Source organism: Furipterus horrens, unplaced genomic scaffold, assembly GCF_987537825.1.
Source record: "Furipterus horrens unplaced genomic scaffold, mFurHor1.1.pri manual_scaffold_3, whole genome shotgun sequence".
In the NCBI taxonomy this organism is placed as follows: domain Eukaryota; kingdom Metazoa; phylum Chordata; class Mammalia; order Chiroptera; family Furipteridae; genus Furipterus; species Furipterus horrens.
In genome coordinates, this window is record NW_028327173.1 from 108,578,378 (window position 1) to 108,600,532 (window position 22,155).

Consider the following 22,155-nt stretch of genomic DNA (forward strand, 5'->3'; position numbering starts at 1 on the left):
CACTCAACCAGGCAGGTGTCAACTCTTCCTTACCTTTTCTTCCTGTTTACATAGATTGTGAAAGTCAACCAGAGGTCTTACCTCTTTGTGAGCATGCACACATTCATGGGCACAAGCAGTCCTAAACATGGGCAATACCTACATTTTCAGGAATATTTCAGATCTTTTCAAAGCTCCTTTTGTACACGTTATTCATCAGCTTTTCCTTTCAAGTCATGTTTTTGCCCCATCTTTAGATACTTGCAGTGTTTAAACAACTACTTCTGATTGTTTTTCACAAACACACATGAAGGAAAAGGCTTTTCTCAGTGAGTGGTTTCCAAATCAGGTCAAATAAAGAGCCCTTTGGAAAAGATTTTCCAGGGAGATGCCATATAGATCAAATTATGACAGTGATGTGTGAGGCAGGGCTTTGGCTTAACTGGTCTGCTCCGTTCAATGACTTTAAGGCTGCTTTTTAAAACAACTGTAATTGTAGGGTGTTGGTTTTTCTCTCCACTGTGGAGCTAGCAAGAGGGAGATGGTAATAAGGTTAAGTTAAAATGCCATAATGCCTGTTTTTCTTACCAAGATTCAGTTATTTTCCATAATTAAATGTTCCCCTACAAAGGATTATTGCAAGCTTGTGGTTAATTTCCAGAGTCATAAAAAAGTTGATATTGACAATTTGGTGTAGTCCTATTTTTTTTTTATGTATAGGAAAGGATTTTCAGAGATCGTTACCATTTTCTCTGACCTCACTATCAATGATCTTTTTAAGAGATTTATGTATTAAAAACTATTTTATAGATTTACTCATGTGGCTACCATTTCTGCTGTTCTCCGTTCCCTATACTGATAAATATTTGAATATATCATTTTCCTTCTGTATGAAGGACTTCCTTTAATGTTTCCTTTAGTATGGGTTGGCTTATGATGAATATTTTCAGATCTGTATATCTGAAATTGTCATTTTTTTGGCCTTCATTTACTAATGATTTACTTTGTAAAATAGATATTAAAAGAAATAACCTTATAGAAAAATTCCGTGAATTTTAAAACATTAATTTGAATAATCATTTATATATAGTCTGGGTATAGAATAGGTTTGTTACCCCATGATACTCCCTCACGTTATTCCTTATCTTTATACCTTCTGCCTTCCCATATATTCCCATTTTTTATGGGAACTACTTGGTTTTTCCTTACTTGCTGTTGATTTTGGTTTTTAAAATGTCATGTAAATGAAATCATACAGTATTTAAAGTTTTGAGACAGGCTTCTCTCATACAGCAGTATGTCTTGGAGATTCAGCTAATTAAATGTGTGCGTTCAACAGTGGAATTTTCTTCTAAATTTCGATTTTTATTAATTTTGTTGAGATATAACTTAAAATATAGCTATTTAAAATGTATAGTTCAATATATGTATTTTATTCTCACCTGAGGACATGTTTATTGAGTTTTGGAGATAGGGGAAGGGAGGGGGAGAGAGAGGGAGAGAAACATCAATGTGAGAGAGAAATATTTGTTTGGTTGCCTGTTGTACGTGCTCCAACGGGATCAAACCCACAACCTAGGCATGTGCCCTGCCTGGGAATCAAACCCATGACCTACCAGTTTACGGGATGATCCTCCAACCAACTGAGCCACAAATGCCAGCTTAAAATATATAGTTCATTAAATTTTTGATAAATATGTATACCCATATGTAACCACATTCATACAGTCAAGCTATTTTTATTACCCCTTGTGTGCCCCCTTTGTAGACATTTTTCAATCCCAAACCCATTTCCCAACAACTTCTGATCTGCTTCATGTCGTTCTTGTTTTGCTGTTTCTAGAATTTCATATTGTAATATGTACTCTTGCATCTGATTTCTTCCTGTGGCATAATGTTTCATACTCAATGTAGATGTCTGTACCAGTAGTTCATGTTTATTGCTGGGTAAATATTTCATTGCATGGTGTATACCTTAGGTAATAATTTAAGAACTCTGTGTATTTTTATTCTTTTAAAAATAGTACTATAGTTTAATTTTAAGTAGGTGTAATAAACTATAGTACCTTATGTAATGAAACTTCATTTCATTTATACTGTTCTAAAATTTTAATTATTTTGATGTAATTATTTTTACCTAGCTCCTTTTTCTTTCTGTTTAGCAAGATTTAAAGAATACATATATTAATATATTAAGAAAATTTGTTGGCCCTAGAACATGAAATTTAAATCTAAATTTTAATGAGCATTAAGTTTTTATTTTTATTTTATTTGTTTTTGTGTCCCAGGCTTCTTTATTTAAGATCAAAGGGATAAGTGATGTGGGGATTAAAATCAGGAGTATGATTGAACTTCACCTTCTCTCCAACCAGTTCCCTAAACTCCCTGCCCCCACACCCTTTGTGTTACCAATTCTGTAGTGAAGAAAGAACTTAAATCCCAAAGCCCTGGAACAATTCTCAGGGTTCTTTCCCTAGCTCTCGCCTGTCCTGGGAAGGCAGGCACATCAGTTTGAATACATGAGGGAGCCTAGAGTGGTGATAGGCACAGAGGGAAAGCCCTCACCGTCAGGGAAAGGGACTGAGGAGTACAGTATAGTGCCGTGAGGGCCCACATAAGCCTGGGGTACCAAAATGGGGTCCTGGTGCCAGAGGAAAGGATACTGGTCTCCCTGAGAAAGGAGTTCCCGAAGTCTCCAAATCTTCTTGTTGAGAGTAGTCACTGCTTGTGATCATTTGTCTTTCTGGCAACGGTTGCAACACCACACTTGGGCCACATCCTTCTCCAGACCGAGCAGCTGGGAGATGTGACTAATCTGCTGCAGGGTGGGCTTTGGGCACTGCAGGAACATGTTCTCCCGGGGGCCCATCACTCGGTTCTCAATACTCACTCTCTTTCGGGCCGCACAGGGGTCTCTGCTTTGCATATCTACTGCGGATTCTTTGTTGTCAGCTAACTTCACTCACTTCTGCAGAAGGGTCCGCAGTTTACCCATGTTCAGACTGAGCTGCAGAGCCTCAAAGCTGCAGATGGTCGTTTGGCTAAACATTTTCCCAAAGAGAACACACAGAGTGAGCCCCACATCGGCCTGGGTATATCCCAGGGTGATCCTCTTCTGCTGTAGGAGCTTGGCAAATTGCTAGAGGTCTTTCTGCAGAGCTCTCCCATGCTTCTCCTCCTGGTGGGGGGTGGGGTGGGCTCCAGCTTCCCCTTCCAGGTGGGGCAGCGCAGGGCTCAGGGGAGGCCCCCTTGGAGTTGTTCTCCACCCCCAGCTCCCGCCTCGACCTTGGGCTGGGGATCGGTTTCCAGGCCGCCTTGGGGCACTAGCCCCGCTCCACCCCGAGATCCACATAAGTCATCACCCCACAGAACTCATACGAAGGGGGAAAAAGGGGAATCCCCCACATCTCCGCCCCAGGGCCAAGTCCCAGCTCTATTCCCAGTCTGCCAGGAGGTCCCTGAAAGCTCAGCCAGGTATGAGGGTCAACCAGCCTGGCTCCGGCCCTTCTGCCCCATTGCCTCCACCCCACGGTGGGGGCGAGAAGGCACAGTCGAAAGCCAGGTGTCCTGCCATGGTAAGGATGGCGCCCCAAACTGGGGGCCTGATGAAAGGAGGGCTCTCCAAGGCACTCACTGCTCAACACTGAGCATTAAGTTTTTAAAATTTAGTTTTATTCTACTGAATAGGATAAAATGCTGCTTATTTGGTTTAATTTCAATTATTAGTTGCTTTCTTTTACTTTTCCTGAACTATGGTGAGTCTGAAGGGATTAAGTGAATTGCTTTTATGCTATCTCTGAGCTGACCTAAGCAGGATTTTCCATTTTTTGAAAATGAAATGAATGATAACTTTATTTTGACAGGCTTTTGGAAATGCAAAGACAGCTCATAATAACAATTCAAGTCGTTTTGGCAAGTTTATTCAAGTAAATTACCAAGAAACAGGCACTGTACTTGGGTAAGTAGCAATGTCAGGCTTTGGAGCATGTTTATATTTTTATTATTGCCTCTACAAACCATAGATTGTTCACTTTTTTATGAGAATAGTGACATTGATGTCTGCATTAGATTTTTTTCTTTTCAACTTTTTCTGGTGGGGGGTAGTTTAAATGTTTTAAAAATTCTCAGAATAGTATAACCTGAATGCACCTTTAACTGGGATTTATTGTTAACAACTTGCTGCATTTGCTTTATTTTTATATTATACGTACATTTTAAAAATTGTTTTTGAGTAAGTTGGGCATATAACAGGAACCTGTAACTACTATATTTCCTAAAGCAACTACAACCACATTTACCTACATAGCACTGTTATTATACTCAAGAAATGTAATTTTGTTGTTATACTCTACTATTGTACAGTCTATAATCAGAGTCTGCTGGTTGTGCCAGTAGTATTTTTAATAACTTTTATTTTTAATTAATAGACTTTATTTTTAGAGCAGTTTTACGTTCATGACAAAAATGAGTAGAAGGTACAGAGTTCCCATATAATGCTTTGCCATATTCCCAGTTTCCCCTATTAATGTTTCGCATTAATGTGCTCCATTTATGTTGTATATTCTGTAGGCTTTGACAAATGTATAAGGATATATATTCACTATAGTATCATATGGAATAGTGTCACTTCCCTAAAAATCTTCTATGTTTCACCTATTTATCCCCTTTTCACTCACTAATCTTTGGTAACCACTGTTTTTTTACTGTTTCCATAGTTTTGCTTTTTCCAGAATGCCATGCGGTTGAGATCATACAGTATATAACCTCAACGGATTGGATTATTTTTCTTCGCTATATGTATTGAAGGCTCCTCTATGTCTTTCATAACTTGATTTTATTGGGTTAATGTTAAATATGTATATTAATTTGGGGATAATTGATATCTTTGTGGTTTTTAGAAATGTTAAGTTTTTTCTATTTTTTGAGGGGTGGAATATTGATTTTAAAAATTATTTTATAATTTATTTTTTAAATTATATCTTATTGATTATGCTATTATAGTTGTTCTAATATTTCCCCCTTTCCCCTGCTCCACCCAGCACCCCCCACTTCCTTAGGCAATTCCCACATCATTGTTCATATCCATGGATCATGCGTGTAAGTTCTTGGGCTACTCCTTTTTCTATACTGTTCTTTACATCCCCATGGCTATTCTATAGCTACCTATTTGTACTTCTTAATTCCTTCACATCATCTCACACCCCCCTCTCATCAGGTAACCATCAAAACATTCTCTTTACCCATAATCTGCCTCTGTTCTTCTTGTTTGCTTAGTTTGTTTTTAAGGTTCAGTTGTTGATAGATTTTTTTATTGTTTCTAGTTTTGATCTTCTTTTTCTTAAATAACTCCCTTTAATTTTTCATATAATAAAGACTTGGTGATGATGAACTACTTTAGTTTTTTCTTGTTCTGGAGGCTGTTTATCTGCCCTTGGATTCTAAATGATGTCTTTGCTGGGTAGAACAATCTTGGCTGCCACAGCCTCCGCCACCACTGCTGCCACACTGCGTTCTTTTTGCCCTGGCTTTGCCCTGCTACCTGTCTGGATGAGTATTACTTTTTTATATCTTTGTTTGATTTCCATGTGTTTTGATCTTCTGGTAGTTCTGGTTGTTTTTAATTTTGAGGTAGTTGTATTTCTTCTTATGGTTGTAGAGCATGGCGAAGCGTGTCTACCTATGCCTCCATTTTGGCCAGAAGTCCTAAGCTGACAGTCTTATGGGAACTCCCCTGTAGGTAACTGACTGCTTTTCTTTCAGTGCTTTTAAGATTCTCTCTTTATCTTTAACCTTTGGCATTTTAATTATGATGTGTCTTGGAGTGGTCCTCTTTGGGTCCAACTTGTTTGGGACTCTCTGTGTTTCCTGGACTTCTTTCATTATTTTTTCAAATAGATTTCCAATTTCTTGCTCTTTCTGTTCTCCTTCTGGTACCCCTATGATGTGAATGTTGGAACACTTAAAGTTGGCTCCTTAACACTATCCCCACTTTTTTTGGATTCTTTTTTTCTTGTTATTGGTTTCTGCTTTCTTATGTTCCAAATCATTAGATTCTTGGCTTCATCCACTCCACCGCTGTTTCCCTGTAAATTGCTCTTTTTTTCAATTAATGCAAGTTTCATTTCTCCCTGTCTCTTTTTTTTTATGCTCTTGAGGTCCTCACTAAGTTCCTTGAGCATCCTTATAACCAGTGTTTTGAACTCTTCATCTGATAGATTGCTTACCACCATTTTGTTCAGTTATTTTTCTGGAGTTTTGTTCTGATCTTTCATTTGGGCCATGTTTTTTTTTTTTTTAGCTCTCCTCATTTTGACATCCTCCCTGTGTTTTATTTCTATGTTTCCGACCCTCCTACCAGTCTGGATGGATGTGGTTTCTCTAATTTTGTAGTCATTGGACTTCCATCAACTATTTCTAATGGTTCTGAGTGGTGGTTGTCTTATTGTTCAGTTGCAAGTTTGATATGGATGTGCGAAGAGGCGATCCGTGTTTACCTGTGTCACCATCTGACTGGAAGTTCAATTTTTTGTATTTTTTGTTCCATTTATTTCTGACTTTTATTTTAATGTTTCATTACTAAAAGTGTGATTTTTCTTTTTCATTGTATCTTCAAACTACATGTTGTTTGTATATATGAAGGGTATTGGTTTATAAATTAATTTTATATCTTGTCCTACTGAATTATTTTGTTGCATGAGTTTAAAGAACTTGTTTCTCTTACCTTTTTTAGGTATATAATAATATCTGCAAAAATAGATATGTTTACTTTTTTTTCTGTTCTAATATCTGGTGGTTTTCTACCCTGATTCCATACCTCCCATACTGTGATAATATTGTTTCAGACTTTTATATGTATATCTTTATTTTTCTCCACTAAGTAAAATTCTGGATGTAGGACATTTTATCATGTTAATGAGTTAAGGATCAATTTAAAATTTTTTGAGTGCCTTTGTCAGTAATGTTTGTTTTATTTTATCAAAGGCCTTTTGGCATATATGGAGATTAGCAGTGATCTTCATTTTGAGATATATTAATATTATTGTTGTTCTCCTAATATTGAATTGTTTTGTATTCCTGGGAATATAATTTTATTTAGTCATTACAAAGATACACATACATGCATACATACATATGTATGTGATTACACACACAGACATTTATATGCAAAAGCATTTACATTGTTGTGGTGTCTTTGCTAGTTATGTATGATTTTTGCATGTATATTAATAAGTGGAATTGATATGTATTTATATGCTATTTTAATTATGCTTAAGTCTTATTACTTTATTTTTATATGTGTGTGTGTATGTATGTATATATGTACTTATATGAGCTTATTTGAGCCAAACTAGCAACATATACTGGGGAGTGAGATCTCAAATGCTTCTGCACTTAGATTTAAACATTTTGACCAAAAGTATGTGTATTTTGACACCCCACTCCCGCTTTATCCCCAAGAAAACAAAAAGAAAAACAAGGATAAATCCTTTTTTCTGATTTGCAGAATGTTGGTTTCTAAAGGTACAATTGGTACTTTTACTTGTAAAAGCAGGATGCAGTCAAGGCAGGCTGGTCCTTCCTAGTATTTATGATTGTGCTTCAGGAGAGTTTGTTAGTAGGTAAAAGTGTGTATATTGCTTTTTAACTTACAAAGTACCGTTATATATATTTATTGATTCTTGAGACAGTTTTTTAGGAATGGCAGATGTGTGTATTTCCATTTTATGAATGAAATTCAGACTTGTCTATGTTAAGTGACTACCTAAAAAGTAGTCATTAAACAAACATTTATGAAGTTCATTTTGAGTACCAGGCACTGTGCTAAGTTTGGGGATATAAAAACATGTAGACATGTTCTCTGCCATTAAAGTTCTCATAGTCTCTTTGGGAAGGTAGATATTTATATAAGGTAATTAAAGGAAATGAGATAAATACAATGATTGTATGTGTCTGGAGGACTTCACAAGAAAAGGTGATTTTTTTAATCTTGGATCTTAAATATTTGCCAGTCAGCCCTGGCTGGTATGGTTCAGTGGATTGAGCACTGGCCTGCAGTCCTAAAGGTTGCTGGTTTGATTCCCAGTCAGAGCCAGGTCCCCAGTTAGGGGAGTGAGAGAGGCAACCAGTTGCTGTTTCTCTCTCACACATCGTGTTTCTCTCCATCTCTTTCTCCCTTCCTTAACTTCTCTCTCAAAATAAATACAATCTTTGCTGAGCAGAAAAAGAGGGAAATCACATTATTGGTTGAGGAACTGGCATTAACAAATGAATAGTATACCAGACCTTGGTATACTTTTAGGAGGTTAGTTCCGTGGCTAATATTTATGGGCATGGTGGCCAGTTGGTTTCATACTGTAAAAAAAGCTCTAATGCTTATAATTTAAGCTCTGAAACTGGGAAGCAAATTTTTAAAATTTTTTAATAAAAAATTTCAAATATACAAAAAAGTAAAGAGAATAAATAGTACAAGGAAGTCCCACTCAGATTCAACAGTTATCAAATTTTTCTCTTATTTCCTTCATCCCTTTTCTCTCTATGCTGATGTATTTACAATCCCAGATGGGCATAACATTAATTCACCCCTACATACTTTAGTGTAAGAAGCAAATGAAAGTAGAAGAATAACATTATTAGATCTTATTAATAGGTAGATAGCTCTCATTAACTCATGGATTGAAGGGGTGGTAAGAGAGATGTCCAGGAGTATGTTATTGCCATGTAGGGTAAGTGTTAAGAATTTAATACATTTAGTTTATGTTAGGTCCCTTTCTCCCATTTTAGACTAATAAGAGCCTGTTTCAGTAGGTTTGACTAGGAGTGATAATGATAATGATAATTTAAAAGTGATAAATTTTAATTACTGGTGGTACTAGTAGTAATCAATTTGCAAAGAAGGCACATTTGAGTTTTATTTTAATGAATGAATGGAATCTACTGGACAGAGTGGGAATAGTTTATAGAATTAGAAGTGGAAGGAACACCATGAACAATATATGCAGGAGTAAATATCATGCTTAAGGGAATAGCATATCTTTGGGTGTGACTGAAATACAGAGCATGCAGTGGGAGGGAACTGAGGAACAGAAGAGCTTAGGTCAGATTTTGACCCTAAAGAGGATTGTGGTACGTAATTCAGTTCAGTAGTCTAAATCTTTTAAATTTAAGAACCCCTTTTTCTTGTTAGATCTTAACTGATTGCTCCAATTTGGGTTAAGAGGTATTGGAAGACTTGAAGCATACAGACTGTATGAAGAGAATAGCATCGGAAATACAATTCATGTTTAAGTTCCTCATATTTTCAGGATAAATTCTATTCTTCTGGCACATGGTATATTGGTTCTTCTTGATTTAGTCCACTTGCCTATTTCATTCTCTAGCCATGTTAACTATCTTTTCTGAAGTTGATGGGTACCTTACTTCTTTTATGCCCTTACATAAAGGCAGTTGTCCTTGCCTTATTCTGGTCAATCTTTTAGATTTCAGAGTCATGTAGTCACTTACTAGATATATTTAATGAATATTTACTATGTGCTGTGTATTCATACTCTGTGGGAATTCTTCCTTACATTTTTTTCCTTCTTGGATTGAATGTTATGTATCTCTCTAGGTACACATAATTATTATACTTTAATCACTCTTCAATAAACCCAGTCAACTCAGTATGATAGCTGCTAGTTTACTTACCTCCTCCACTAGTTTGTAAGCCTCTTGAGAACAGATAATATATCACTTATTTCCATGTTTGAATAATACTTAGCACAGTGCACAATTAATGAATACTTAGTAAATCAGTAAATAATAAATATATTGATTCCAGAACGTGACAATAGCCTGAATATGTAAAGAAAGTATATCTTTGAGTCTTATTTAGTAGTCTGGCCAAAGTCTATTATCTGAAAGAATGTTCAATGTAGTATATATGAGCCTGGAAAGAAAGCTAAGTCTGTGTCATAGGAAGTTCTTGTGTGCTATGTTTTGAACTTCTGACTTTATATTGCTTTATTGAAAGCAAGAAAAAACCAAAATAAACAAAAAAAAGATTTATGAGGTTAGAAATCTAACATGGGTAACACTATAACAATGTCGATAACAAAATAATGGTAAATGTACTGAAATGATCTGGATAGCCTTCTTTATACTTTTTCATCTTCTCTGAAAAAATATTTATCTACCTTATATTAATTATAGTAACCAATTTTATTTTTCTTCTAGTGCCTATGTTGAAAAATATCTACTGGAGAAGTCCAGACTCGTTTATCAAGAGCATAATGAACGGTACATATATTCATTTGTATAATTACATCAACTTAACATTTATATAACGCAGGTTGGCTTTTAGGATCTTTGTATATTATGACCTTTAATTCAGTTTATACATAGCATAACTTTACATATGGTTACTGTTTCTTTCATGGGCAGAACATTGAACTTTTTCTGAGGCTGTTAAGAGGTTTTTTTTAATGGGTATATAGAACTGTTGCCCTTCCTAAATTCTCTAAAGCTATCAGAACAGGAAAATAGTGGTAACTTTGTTCTGTTTATAGCATTGTGTGTTTGTACCATTTTCTATGTCTTAATTTTCTTTCTCTAATTTGAGAAAAGTTTTTAATAAAGCTCTTAATTTCATTATAATATTTGAGGTGTATGGGACTTCAGTAATGAAGGAACCAAATATTGGAGATATTATTTGCTTCATGTTACAAAGAGACAAAATTAAGAGTCAGAGTTTGAAGTTAAATAGACCTACACATTCAGATATTAGATACACCTTTGGCATCTAACTTAATTTCTCTGCTTCTTACCTATTTATTTTCATTTTACAAATAGAAACTCTCCTAGAGTCATTTAGGGGATTGACCGAAATCAGATTTATAAAATGTTATATATAACAAAAGTTCAGTAATTAATAGCTAACATTATAATAATGAATTACATGAAAGGTTAGGACTAGAACAAAGACTTTTCTGTTACTTTTTTTGAGAAGATCTGAATTAGAGGTGTTTCAAAATGAAGGGAAGAGAGTTTCAGAAAGAATAGCTTCATAAAGACTTGTAGAGCTAACAGATACTGCTATTTATTTGAAGGTTATTAGTAACTTTTTCTAACACATTTTAATGGAGCGGTAGGGATATAAGCCTGGTTTCCTATTTTTGAAGAATCAATCGTAGGTGGAGATACAGAGCTTATAAACTGATCCTCTGTTATTTTACTGGAGTTGATTTGTAGATGTATGCATAATCCATTATATGTGTTGCTGGATTTGGCTTGGTAGTGTTTTGTTGAAGATTTTTGTGTGTGTCTATATTCATAAAGGACATTGCTGTAAGATTTAAAAAAAAACTTTTGATAGCTCTTCTGGTTTTGGTATCAGGATACTACTGGATCATAAAACAAGATGGGAAGAGTTTGTGAAGGATTGGATTAATTTTTCTTATTTGGTGAAATTTACCAATAAAGCCATCTGGTTCTGGGTTTTTAATTTGTGGGAAGCTTTGATCACTAGTCTCTGTAGATTTTCAGTTTTTACTTTAGTCACATTTGGTAGTCTTTATCTTTCTAGAAATTTCATCTAGGTTATTTAATTTTTTGGCAGAAATACTGTCTATAGTATTCCCTTACAAATTTTAAAAAATTTCAATTAAGTTTTTAGTAATGTCCCCACTTTCATTCCTGAATTTGAGATATACCCTTATCTTAGCTTGTTCAGGCTGATGTAACAAAATAGCACAGACTGTGTAGCTTATAAACAACAAAAATGTATTTCTCACTTCTGGAGATTGGGAAGTCTAAGGTCAAGGTGCCAGCATGGTTGGTGAGAGCCCTTTTCCTTGGTCCTCATGTGGTAGAAGGGGATAGGGAGCTCTTCTGGATCTCTTTTTATAAAAGCACTAATCCCATTCATGTGGGCTCCACCTTCATGACCTAATCACCTCCCAAAGCTCCACTTCCATCTCCTAATCCATCATTTTTTGAAGTTACAATTTTGCCATAGGAATTTGAGGGGTATACCTTCAGACCATCGTAACCAACACACTCTTTCCAAAGGACCAAGCTTTGGTTTCATCGATTTTTATTTCTCTTGCTTTCTCTTTTTTTCCTGTTTTCAATTTTATTTCTGCTCTCATGCTTATTACTTCTTTCTGCTTGCTCTGGCTTAAGTTTGCTCCTTTTCCCCCCCTAGTTTCTTAAAGTAGATGGTCAGGTTATAGATTTAAGATTTTTAAATATGGGTTTACAGCTATGAAGTCCCACTGAACACTGTTTCTCATGTTTTAGTATGTTGCATTTTTGTTTTCAAGCATCTCAATGTATTTTTTATTCATATGTGATTTCTTCTTTGACCCATTGGTTTTTAGGAGTGTGCTGTTGAATTTCCACATATTTCTGAATTTTGGAAATTTTTGTTATTGATTTGTAAGATGGTCAGATAATATACTTTGTATGATTTCAGACCCTTTATATTTATTGAGACTTGTTGTTTTATAGTCTGATATTTTCTGTTCTGGAGAATATTCCATAGGTGCTTAAGAAAATGTGTATCCTGCTATTTTTGGAGTATCCTGTAGATCTCTGTTAGGTCTAGGTGAAATGTAGTATTTCCAACTCTTTTTTTTTTTTTTCCTAGTTGATCTTCTGTTTAGTCGTTCTGTTCATTATTGAAACGTGTGTGTGTGTGTGTGTGTAATATCTCAGTACTGCTATTGAATTGATTATTTCTTCCTTCATGTAATTATATTTTTAAAAAATATCCATTCTGCCAGTTATTTTCCTTGGGACTGGAGTGTTTAGTCCACTTACCTCATATATTTGATGTAATTACTAGATAGGATTTAAGAATCTTATTCGGCTATTTGTATATGTATTATGGTTTTGTTTCTCTGTTCTCCTATTACTGCCTCCTTTTGTATGAAATACATGTTTTCTAGTGTGCCTTTTAAATTCCATTGTTTTTGTTTTTATTTTTGTTTTATTATACAGTTGACCATTGAACAACATGGGTAGAACTATGTGTCTGTACTTATAAGCCCATTTTTTCAATAAATACATACGGTACTGTAAAATGTATTTTCTCTCCCTATGATTTAATAACATTTGCTTTTCTTTAGCTTACTTTATTGTAAGAATACAGTATACAACACACATAACATACAAAATATGTCTTAATTGACTTTACGTTATTGGTAAGACTTCAGGTTAACAGTAGGCTCTCAGTAGTTAAGTCATGGGAGAGTCAAAAGTTTTAGTGGATTTTCAACTATGCAGTGCGTTGGCATCCGTACTACCCCATGTTGTTCAAAGTCAGCTATATATTTTTTGAGTAATTTTTCTTAATGGCTGCTTTGGCAATTACAGTTAACATTTTAACAATCTGGCCTGGATTAATTACAACTTAATTTTGCTAGTATACACATAACTTTGCTGCTATGTAGCTCTGTTCTTTCCCCCTTTCTTTGTTCTATTATTGTCATGAAAATTATATTTTTATAATAGGCCCATCAATACAGATTTATAATTATTGTTTTGTGCAGACGTTACTAAGGTTTAATGAGGAAAAAAGTGTTACAAACAAAAAATAAATATATGCTTTTATGTTTACCTATGTGTTACCTTTACTAGTGCTGTTTATTTTTTATGTTTAATTGAATATTGTTTAGTCTCTTTTTATTTCAGGCAGAAAAACTCCCATGAAGCATTTCTTTTTTAAAAAAAATTATTTATTTATTTGTTTATTTATTTTTAGAGAGAGGGGAAAGGAGAAAGAGAGGGAGAGAAGCATCACTGTGTGGTTGCCTTTCACTCACACCCCCAACGGGGGATCTGACGTGCAACCTAGTCATGTGCCCTGACTGGGAATCGAACCAGCGACACTTGATTTGCAGGCCAACGCTCAATACACTGAGCCACAGCAGCCAGGCCATGAAGCATTTCTTGTGGGGACCATCTGATAGCTTGAAGTCTCTTAGGTTTTGTTTATTTGGGAATGACCTAATTTCTTTTATTTTTTTAAAATTTATTTATATTAAATTTATTGGTGATATTGGTTAATAAGTTATATAGGTTTAAAGTATATAATTCTTTGATACATGATCTGTATAATGGATTGTGTGCCCACCATCAAAAGTCAAGTCTCCTTTTGTCATCCTGTATGATCCCTGCTACCTCTTAATATCCCCTTCTCCCTTTTCCTCTAGTAACCACCATACTTTGTGTCTATGAGTTTTTGTTTGTCTTGTTTGTTCCTTTGTTGCTTTTAATTTTATATCTCACATATTAGTAAAATTACATGGTTCTTGGCTTTTTCTGCCTGCCTGACTTTGCTTAGTGTGATAGTCTCTAGATCCATTCATGTTGTTATAAATGGCAGTATTTCATCTTTTCTTAATGGCTGAGTAGTATTCCATTGTATGTATGTATCACATCTTTTTTTATCCCATCAACTATTGAGGGGCACTTTGGTTTGTTTTGCTGGGCATGTAATTCTTGATTGTTAGGTTTTTATTTTTATTTTTCCTTCTCAGTTCTTTGAATTTATCTTTCTGGCATGGAGTCCACTGAGAAATCAGTTGGTAACATTATATTCAGATTTCTTCAGGCAATTCTCCAATGGTTCCTTAAAAAATTTTTGTCTTTTGTAGCAGATCAACCTAATATATAGAAACAGACATAGAGAGGCAACCAAAATGAGGAGAAAAAGAAACATCCCAAATGAAAGAACAAGAGAAAACTCCATAAAAAGAACTAAATGAAATGGAGGCAAGCACTCAACCAGATGCAGAGTTTGAAACACTGGTTGTAAGGACGGTCAAAGAACTTAGGGGAAGAAGTGATGAACTTAGTAAGAACTTGAACAAAGAGAGAGTAAGCATAAAAAAGTAGATAGAAACCATAAAAAAGAATCAGTCAGAAATGGAAAATATAATAACTGAAATAAGGAATATACTAGAAGGAAACAATATTAGATTAGATGAAGCAGGGGATCAAATCAGCAATTTGGAAAACAAGGTAATGGAAAACACCCAATTGGAACAACAAAAAGAAAACGATAAAAAAATGAGGATAGTTTAAGGGACATCTTGGACCTCTGGAACAACATCAAGTGTTACAAAATTTGCATCATAGGGATACCAGAAGGAGAAGAGAGAGAGCAATGGATTGAGAATTTATTATAAGTAGTAATGATGGAAACTTTCCTAATCTTGTGAAGGAAGTAAACACACAAGTCCAGGAAACACAGAGAGTCCCAAACAAGATGAATCCAGAATCCCACACCAAAACACTTCATAATTAAAATGCCAAAAGTAAAAGACAAAGAGAGAATCTTAAGAGCAGCTAGAGAAAAGCAGTTATTTACCTAAAAGGGAGCTCCCATAGAATGTCAGCTGATTTCTCAACAGAAGTTGCAGGTCAGAAGGGATTTGCATGAAATATGCAAAGTGATGAAGAGCAGGGACCTACAACCAAGATTACTCTACCCAGTAGAGTCATTTAAAATTGAAGGAGTAAAAAAAGTTGAAGAAGAGATAAAGAGCATTCCAGACAAGAAAAAGCTAAGGAGTTTATCACCATTAAACCAATATTAAAAGAAAAGTTAAATGGACTTCTTTAAGAGGAAGAAGGAAATAAAAATATAAACATGAATAATAAAATGGTAATAACTGCATAACTATTAATGATCACTATAAAAATGAGTGAATTAAATCCCATAATCTAAAGACATAACGTAGCTGAATGGATAAGAAAATAAGACCCATACATATGCTGTCTACAAGAGTCCCATTTTAGATTGAAGGACACACACAGACTGAAAGAAAAGGGATGGAAAAAAAGTATTCATGCAAATAGAAATACAAAAAGCTGGGGTAGCAATATTTATACCAGACAAAATGGACTTTAAAACAAAGGCTATAATGAGGCAAGGACATTACATGATAAAAAGATCAATCCAACAAAAGGATTTAACCCTTGTAAACATTTACCCACTCAACATAAGAGGACCTAAATATATAAAGCAAATATTGACAGACATTAAGGGAGAGATCCACTGTAATACAGTCATATAGTATGGTATATTAACACCCCATTGATATCATTGGATAGATCTTCCATGTGAAATCAACAAGGAAACCATGGTCTTAAATGACACGTTAGACTGGAAGGATTTAATTGATATTTTAGATTTGAATCATATCAAGTATATTCTCCAACCATAATGGTATGAAACTAAAAATCAATTACATGAAAATAATTGAAAAGCACAGAAGCACATGGAGGCTAAATCACATGTTACTAAAGAATGGGTTCAATGAGATCAAGGAAGAAATCAAAAGATACCTTGAGACAAATGAAAATGAAAATACAAGCCAAAATCTGTGGGACACAAAAAAGTAGTCCTAAGGGAAATGCCTACCTCAAGAAAAAGAAATCTCAAATAAACAGTCTAATTTTATACCTAATGGAACTAGAAAATGAATAACAATGTTCAGAAGTGAGTAGAAGGAAGGAAATAATAAAGATCAGAGTGGAAATAAGTGAAATAGAGTCTTAAAAGATAATACAAAAGATCGATGAAACCAAGAGCTGGTTCTTTGCAAGATAAACAAGACTGATAAAGCTTTAACCAGACTCATCAAACGGAAAAGAGACAGGATCCAAACAAATAAAGTCAGAAATGAAAGGGAAGAATTGACAATGACCACAGAAATACAAAGGATTATTAAAAAATACTGTGAACAATTATATACTAACCAGACAATTTGGGAGATATGGCTACATTTCTAGAGAGACAGTTTTCTATGACAAAATCAAGAAGAAACAAAACCTGAACACACTAGTTACTACCAATCAAATAACTCCAAACAAACAAAAGTTTTGGACTGGATGACTTCACAAGTGAATTTTACCAAACATTCAAAGAAGAATGAACTGCAATTCTCCTCAAGTGATCACAGGAAATTCAAGAGGAGGGAATTACCCTGATGATTCCCTAAGTCAGTTTATGCGTCCAGCATTACCCTGATTCCAAACCAGATGATGTTACCCAAAAAAACCCAAAAAACAAACCAAAACCCCACAAAACTATAGGCTAATATCTCTGATGAACATAGATGCAAAAATTCTCAACCAAATATTAGCAGACTTAATTCAGCAATACTTTGAAGAGATTATACATCATGATCAAGTGGGATTTTTTCCTGGCATGCAAGATTGGTTTACTATCTACAAATTAGTTAACATGATAAACCATATAAATGAAATGAAGGCTAAAAATCATATGGTTATATCAGTAGATGTAGAAAAAGTATTAGATAAAATCCAGCATCCATTTATGGAAGACAAAAAAAACTTCTCTAAGCAAAAGGGGGAATAGAGGGAACATACTTCACCATTGTAAAGGCCATGTATGACAAACCCATAGCTTACTCATACTCACTTTTGAAAACCAGAAGGTTCTCCTTAAGATAAGGAAACAGACAGGGATGTCCACTTTCACCACTTTTATTCAACATAGTACTGCCACAGCGACCAGACAAGGAAAAAATATAAAATGCATTCAAACTGGAAAGGAGGAAGTAAAACTGAAGTTATTTCCAGATGACACGACACTATACATAGAGAACTCTAAAGACTCCACCAATAGACTACAAGTCAAGATGGAGGCATAGGTAGACATGTTTTGGCTACTCGCGTAACCATAGAAAGAATTAAAACTAGATCTCAAAAACAAATAACATCCAGAACTATCAGAAAATTGAGCTATGTGGAAGTCTTGACAACCAAGAATTTAAAGAAGCCATATTTATTCACATGGGTAGGAGGGGTGGAGTGGCAGAGATGGAGCAGAGAGGCAGTGTGGCAGGGAAAGGTGGTGGCGGAACGGAGGGTCCCACATTCACCTGCGGTGGATAAAAATTGGAAGGGATACCTTGGGAGCAAGGGATCCCAAATCAGGCCAGACCACACAGCCCAGAGTTCCAGTGCTGGGATATAAAGCCTCATTACTCTGGCTGTAAAAACAAGTGGGGGTAGGGATGACAAAAGAAACTGCTGGATGTTTGCCACTTAAAGGGACCACATGGGCTTAGAATGTATCAAACCCCACAGCAGCAGCTGGAAGGGCGAAAATTACATATGGGAGGTGGGTGAGGTGACTGGAAGTGGGGCAAGTGACAGACAAACCTGTGAAGTGGATGGCCCTGCCCTGGCTATTACCTCAGGCTCTGCCCACACAATTTAGAGGTCCCTTTTCTACATAGGCCATGCTACTAAGACAGGGAGTAAAAGCAACACTACCTAACACAGAAACAAACATAGGGTGGCTGCTAAATTGAGGAGGCAAGGAAATAATGGCCTAAATGAAAGAACAAAACAAAATCCCAGATAAACTAAATGAAACGGAGATAGCCCATCAGATGAAGAGTTCAAAACACTGGTGATCAGGATGCTCAGAGAACTCACTGAGTATGGCCACAAAATAAAAGAAGAAATGAAGGCTACACTAAGTGAAATAAAGAAAAAAATATACAGGGAACCAACAGTGAAGGGAAGGAAACCGGGATTCAAATCAGTGATTTGGAACAAAAGGAAGAAATAAACATTTAACCAGAACAGAAAGAAGAAACAAGAATTAAGAAAAACGAGGAGAGACTTCAGAACTTCTGAGACAACTTTAAATATACCAACATCCAAGTCATAGGGATGCCAGAAGGAGAAGAGGGAGAGCAAGAAATTGAAAACATAAAAAAATAACGAAACTAAACTTCCCTAATTTGGCAAAGGAAATAACACATACAAGTCCAGAAAGCACAGAGAGTCCCAAACAACCTAGACCCAAAGAGGACCATCCAATTTTTCCCCCCCTTTCCTCCCCTCTGCCCAGTACCCTACTTAGCTCCAGCAATAGCATGCTCCTTAGTTCATGTCCATGGGTCGTGCATATAAGTTCTTTGGCTTCACCCTTCCCTATATTATTCTTAATTTCCCCCTAAATTGTACCAACCAGTTATGCTTCTTAATCCCTGCACCATATCCCCATTTCTCCCCCTCCCCCCTCCCAGCTGATAACCCTCCAAATGATCCCCATACCTATGATTCTGGTTCCTATACTGCTTTGCATAGTTGGATTTTGTTTTTATTTTTTAGATTCTGTTGCTGATAGTTGTGAGTTTGTTGTCATTTTAGTGTTCATAGTTTTGATCTTTTTCTTAAGTAAGTCCCTTTGACATTTCATATAATAATGGCTTGGTGATGATGAATTCCTTTAGCTTTACCTTGTCTGGGAAGCACTTCATCTGCCCTTCCATTCCAAATGATAGCTTTGCTGGATAGAGTAATTCTGGTTGCAGGTTGCCTTTCATCACATTGAATACTGCTTGCCAGTCCCTTCCTGCCTGCAAAGTGTCCTCTGAGAAATCAGCTGATAGTCCTATAGGCAGCCCCCTGTAGGCAACTCTCCACCTCTCTCTTGCTGTCTCCAGAACTCTCTCTTTATCTTTCACCTTTGGCATCTCAATCATGATGCGTCCTGGTGTGGTCCCTTTGGGTCCAGCTCTCCCGGGACCCTCTGTGCTTCCCGGACCTCTATGTCCATCTCCTTTGCCAAATTTGTGCAGTTTTCCTAATTTTTTTCAATTTTTGCTTCCTCATTCTGCACTGGTTGTTTTTTTCTTCCTTATGTTCCAAATCATTGATTTGAACCCTGGTTTCCTTCCCTTCACCATTGGTATTGTGTGGATTTTCCTTTGTTTCACTTAGCATAGCCTTTACTTCTTCTCTTATGCGTTTGCCGTACTCAAGCATGTCTGTCAAGCCTGTAAGAATGTTTATCACCAGTGTTTTGAATTCTGAGTCTGTTAGGTTGTCTATCACCTCATCTGTGAGGTTGGCTCTCTCCTTGTCGTTTAGTTCTCGCACTGGAGCCTTGATCTGTTCCCCCTTTTGGGCCATACTTCTCTGTCTCCTCATCTTGACAGGCTCCTATGTTTGTTTGCCTCCACGTCCCAGGTAGAGCTGTGGCTCCTATTACGTTGTAAGGGGCGGAGCCTTAGGGATTTGTCAGTGCAGGGCGACCTGTTTCACCACATTGTGGTGCTGTATGTGGGGGCTGGGGGGTCTGAGAGGGAACAATGCTGCCTGCCCAGCACTCGCCCCTTTTCCAGGCACCTCTCCCACTTCCGTGCTGGACTGGCGCCCCTCTAGCTGCTGCCCTGGCCGTCGTTCCCAGAGTGGGTGGGTCTGCGGACGTTCTAGGACCATGGGGGCCCTTTAAACAAGCGGACTCTGCTGAGAAACCGACAGTTTCTGTCTCTGCCCCAACCCCCACTGGTCTGCACAGTCAGAAGCAATGAGGCTTGATTTTCCCTGGTGCTGGAACCATGAGCTGTGAGGTCCGGTGAGGAACTGTGAAAGCACCCCAGGTGTCCCTTTTGATTTTTTAAAATGTATGACTGGGCTTTCCGTTGCCCTGCCGCTGCCACCTCTGCCGCCGCCACCACACCGCGTCTTCTCTGCCCCGGCACCTCCCCTCCTACCTGTCTGGATGAGTATTTCTTTATATCTTTGTTTGCTGGACTTCCATGCAGTTTGTTTTTCTGGAACTTCTGGTTGTTTCTAGCTTTGAGATAGTTGTATTCTTTCCTAGTTGTGGAGGGAGACACAGCATGTCTGTCTACACCTCTATCTTGGCTGGAAGCCAAAGATAGAGAATCTTAAAAGCACCAAGGGAAAAGCAGGGCGTTATCTGCAAAGGAGTTCCCGTAAGACTATAAGCTAATTTCTCAAAAGAAATTTTGCAGGAAAGAAGGGGCTGGCAAAAAGTATTCAAAGTGATGAAAAGCAAGAACCTATCCAGCAAAGCTATCATTTAGAATAGAAGGGCAGTTAAGGTGCTTCCCAGACAAGGTAAAGCTAAAGAAGATCATCATCACAAGCCCTTAATTATGTGCAATGTTAAAGGGACTTATTTAAGAAAAAGAAGATCAAAACTCAATATTAAAAATGACAACAAACTTGCAACTATCAACAACTAATCTAACAAGTAAAAACAAAAGCAAACTAAGCAAACAACCACTGCAGGAACAGAATCATAGGTCTGGGGATCATTTGGAGGGTTATCAGCAGGGAGGGGAGAAGGGAGAATAGGGGGAAAGGTACAGGTATTAAGAAGCATAATTGGTAGGCACAAAATAGACATGTGGGTATTAAGAATACTCAGGGAAATGGAGAAGCCAAAGAACTTATATGCACGACCCATGGACATGAACTAAGGGGGGGGGAATTGCGGAGGGAAGAGGGAAGGGCCATACAGGGCAGAGGGAACTAAACGGGAAAAATTCAGACAACTGTAATAGCGTAATCAATAAAATATGCTTAAAAAAGAGAAGAAGAAATAAAGACTTCACTAATAAATAATTAAAATGATAAATTGAATTTAGTAATGTAGCTGGATTCAAAATTAATATTGAGAAATTGATTGTATTTGTCTGTATATACCTATAATGTACTATCAGTAAGAGAAATTAAGAAAACCCATTTACAGTTGCATCAAAAATTAGGAAAAAATGTATACGAGGAGGTAAAAAATGTGTACTTGAACAATTATAAGACTTTGAAAAAAATAATGAAGATATTACAAATAAATGGAAGCATATACTGTTCAAATGGTTAGGAAGAATGAACATTGTTGGTGTCCATAATGCCCAAAGCATTCTGTAGATTTAATGCAATCCCTATAAAAATACCCATGGCAAAATTTCTCAGAACTAGGGCAAATGATTCTAAAATTTATGTGGAACCACCAAAGTTTCCCAATAACCACAGCACTCTTAAGAAAATAAGAACAAAGTTGGAGGTGTTAAATATTACCTCATATCGAACTATACTACAATTGTATGGTAATTAAAACAACATGTTACTGGCATGAAAACAGACACATAGATCAATGGAAGAGAATAAAGAGACCAGAAAGAAACCTATGTTTATGTTTATGTCATCAATTACCATTGACAAAAGAGGCCAGAATTTACAATGGTGTAGATAATGCATTTAATAAATGGTGTTGGGAAAACTTTACAGATACATGCGAAAGAATGAAACTGGATCACCTTGTTACAACATACACTGGAATAAACTCAAAGTGAATTAAAAACTTAAATGCAAAACTCAAAACCATGTAACTCC

The 22,155-nt window shown here is 36.3% G+C and overlaps 1 protein-coding gene and 1 pseudogene across 1 annotated transcript in view; one reads left to right on the forward strand and one right to left on the reverse strand.

The window, feature by feature from the left end:
* Positions 1–22,155, forward strand: part of MYO9A (myosin IXA) — a 309,544-nt gene that overhangs the window by 62,974 nt on the left and 224,415 nt on the right. Inside the window, exons 3-4 of the mRNA XM_090270072.1 lie at positions 3,843–3,937; positions 10,192–10,254. Of these exons, the coding sequence (XP_090126198.1) occupies positions 3,843–3,937; positions 10,192–10,254 (158 nt within the window). The remainder of the gene's footprint in view (positions 1–3,842; positions 3,938–10,191; positions 10,255–22,155) is intronic.
* On the reverse strand, positions 2,486–3,553 carry LOC150015724 (POU domain, class 5, transcription factor 1 pseudogene; annotated as a pseudogene).